Source organism: Oncorhynchus nerka, linkage group LG2 (genome assembly GCF_034236695.1).
Source record: "Oncorhynchus nerka isolate Pitt River linkage group LG2, Oner_Uvic_2.0, whole genome shotgun sequence".
Classification (NCBI taxonomy): Eukaryota; Metazoa; Chordata; class Actinopteri; order Salmoniformes; family Salmonidae; genus Oncorhynchus; species Oncorhynchus nerka.
The window spans coordinates 112,935-115,642 of record NC_088397.1 but is presented as its reverse complement, the minus strand read 5'-3'; the positions used below and the strand labels follow the sequence as shown (position 1 = coordinate 115,642).

At 45.9% G+C, this 2,708-nt stretch overlaps 1 protein-coding gene across 1 annotated transcript; it reads left to right on the top strand.

The window, feature by feature from the left end:
* The first annotated feature begins 296 nt into the window (after positions 1 to 296).
* Positions 297 to 2,373, top strand: LOC135573048 (BTB/POZ domain-containing protein KCTD12-like). Its single transcript, XM_065022095.1, has one exon. The coding sequence runs from the start codon at positions 850 to 852 to the stop codon at positions 1,684 to 1,686; it is 837 nt and encodes a 278-aa protein (XP_064878167.1). The 5' UTR covers positions 297 to 849; the 3' UTR covers positions 1,687 to 2,373.
* The last annotated feature ends 335 nt before the right edge of the window (positions 2,374 to 2,708 follow it).

The following is a 2,708-nucleotide window of genomic DNA, read 5'->3' as shown; positions in this document are numbered from 1 at the left end:
AAAAGGTACTCAGTTCTCAAACTGGAGTAAAAGTAAAGATACCTTCATAGAAAATGACTCAAGTAAAAGTGAAAGTCACCCGGTGAAAAACTACTTGAGTAAAAGTCTAAAAGTAGTTGGTTTTAAATATACTTCAGTATCAAAAGTAAAAGTGTAAATCATTTCACCTTGTTTATATTCAGCCAATCAGACGGCAGCATTTTCTTTTTTTTTAAGGATATCCAGGGACTCACTCCAACACGCATTTAAAACAACGAAGCATTTGTGTTGTTTAGTGAGTCCGTCAGATCAGAGGCGGCGGGGATGACTCTGGAGAAGCGGGGATGACTCTGGAGAAGTGGGGATGACTCTGGAGAAGTGTGTGAATTGGACAGTTGTCCTGTCCTGCTAAGTATTCAAAATGTAACGAGGACTTTTGGGTGTCGAGGAAAATGTACAGACTAAAAATAACATTATTTTCTTTAGGAATATAGTGAAGTAAAAGTAAAAGTTGTAAAAAATATATATAAAGTACAGATACCCCAAAACAACTACTTACAGTAAGTAGTACTTTAAAGTATTTTTACTTAATTACTTTACACCTCTGGTCTTGAGTGGTTTCATAGCTTTACTTCTACTAAAAGAGAAGACTTCCATACTGACTGAGGGAAGTCACAAACTCTGTCCGTGAAGAGTTAACTTTTCAGCAGTATTCTGCTGCCTCCCCAGTCCGTCTCCTCCTCCTCTTCTCCTCCCACACAACTCCAGCCATATAAACAAAACCGTTACATTTGTACTGGTGTTATTTTGTCCATTTCCTGGATTCGCCAAGTCCGTTGGAGTTCTACCCAGGCGCGCAGGGGGAGAGAGATGGCACACAGTGAGAACCAACAGTCGTCCTTTTCTGATATAATAGAATTAAACGTCGGCGGGCAAGTGTATGTAACTCGACATGCAACTTTAGTCTCCGTCCCAAACTCTCTCCTGTGGACTATGTTCGCACAGAAGAGCCCTACAGAACTACCGAAAGACAGCAAAGGACGCTACTTCTTTGACCGGGACGGATTTCTGTTCAGGTATATTCTGGATTATCTGCGGGAAAGGGACATCGTTCTACCGGACTTCTTTAAGGAGAGGGGTCGGTTACAGAAGGAGGCAGAGTTCTTCCAGCTGCACGAGCTCGCACAGCGCCTCAGACCGGCAGTGAGTAAAGATAACTCTCTCGGGGACGAGCTGTGCGCCCATGGGGACCCGGAAGAGGCTTCGCTCGCTTGCGCTCTGGGTAGTAGCAGCATCACCACGACCGCGGTGAGCAGCCCGACTCCGAGCCTTCGCTCCCCGTTCCAGAAGCATGGCTATATTACCATTGGTTACCGGGGCTCCTACACCATCGGGAGGGATATTCAAACGGACGCCAAGTTCAGGCGTGTGGCCAGAATAACGGTTTGCGGAAAGACGTCCCTGGCCAAAGAAGTTTTCGGTGAGACTCTGAATGAGAGCAGAGACCCGGACAAACCACCTGAGAGGTACACTTCCCGGTACTATCTGAAGTATAACTTTCTGGAGCAGGCGTTCGACAGGCTCGCGGAGGTCGGGTTCCGCATGGTGGCTTGCAGCTCCACGGGCACGTGCGCGTACGCGAGCAGCGACCCGAACGAGGACAAAATCTGGACCAGCTACACCGAATACGTGTTCTCCCGGGACTGAACAACCCGCTAGGTAGCTTTACCTGAGGGTACTGGGACAGTGACGTCGCGTGACGCTCACCTGTACGGTAGAGAGACTACCTGCAGAAATGTGAAAACTCCTCGATCTTCTCTATATGTCCCATCTGATTATGGGAAAGGTTAAAGGTTACTGAGGATTATTCTGAAAGTATGGACATATTGGTTGTTGTTTTGCCCAGGCCTATATAAGGCTAATGGAGGTATGTTTCATGTTGCAGACCAGACTATATTATACAGTTATTATACGACTGTTGTGACAGAATGCTCTCAATGTGTTTATACTAACATTAAACACACACACACACACACACACACACATTAACACACACACATTAACACACACACACACACACCACACACACACACACATTAACACACACACAAACATTAACACACACACACACACACACACATTAACACACACACACACATTAACACACACACACAAACCACACAAACATTAACACACACACACACACCACACAAACATTAACACATTAACACACACACCACACAAACATTAACACACACACACACACACACACACACACACACACTCAGATTGGGGATCCAGCCCGTTTCCTTAAGTTGGGATCTTAACCCTGCAGAACGTTACGTTTGGATTTGTGTTTTGTTGCAATTCAGTATTAAAAAATCATGAACACTTTGCTGCGCTTTGGTCTCATTCATCTAACGACGGACGTAACACACACACCACACACACAAACATGTACACACACACACACACTCACACACATGTTCCCAGAACAAGCACAATGCAAGGTGTGTGAGGGTGGACAGGCTGTTGAACCTAACTCCCTCCTGGCTCTGAGCTTGGTTTGACAGGCTGTTGAACCTAACTCCCTCCTGGCTCTGAGCTTGGTTTGACAGGCTGTTGAACCTAACTCCCTCCTGGCGTTGTCTTGGTTTGACAGGCTGTTGAACCTAACTCCCTCATGGAGTTGTCTTGGTTTGACAGGCTGTTGAACCTAACTCCCTCAT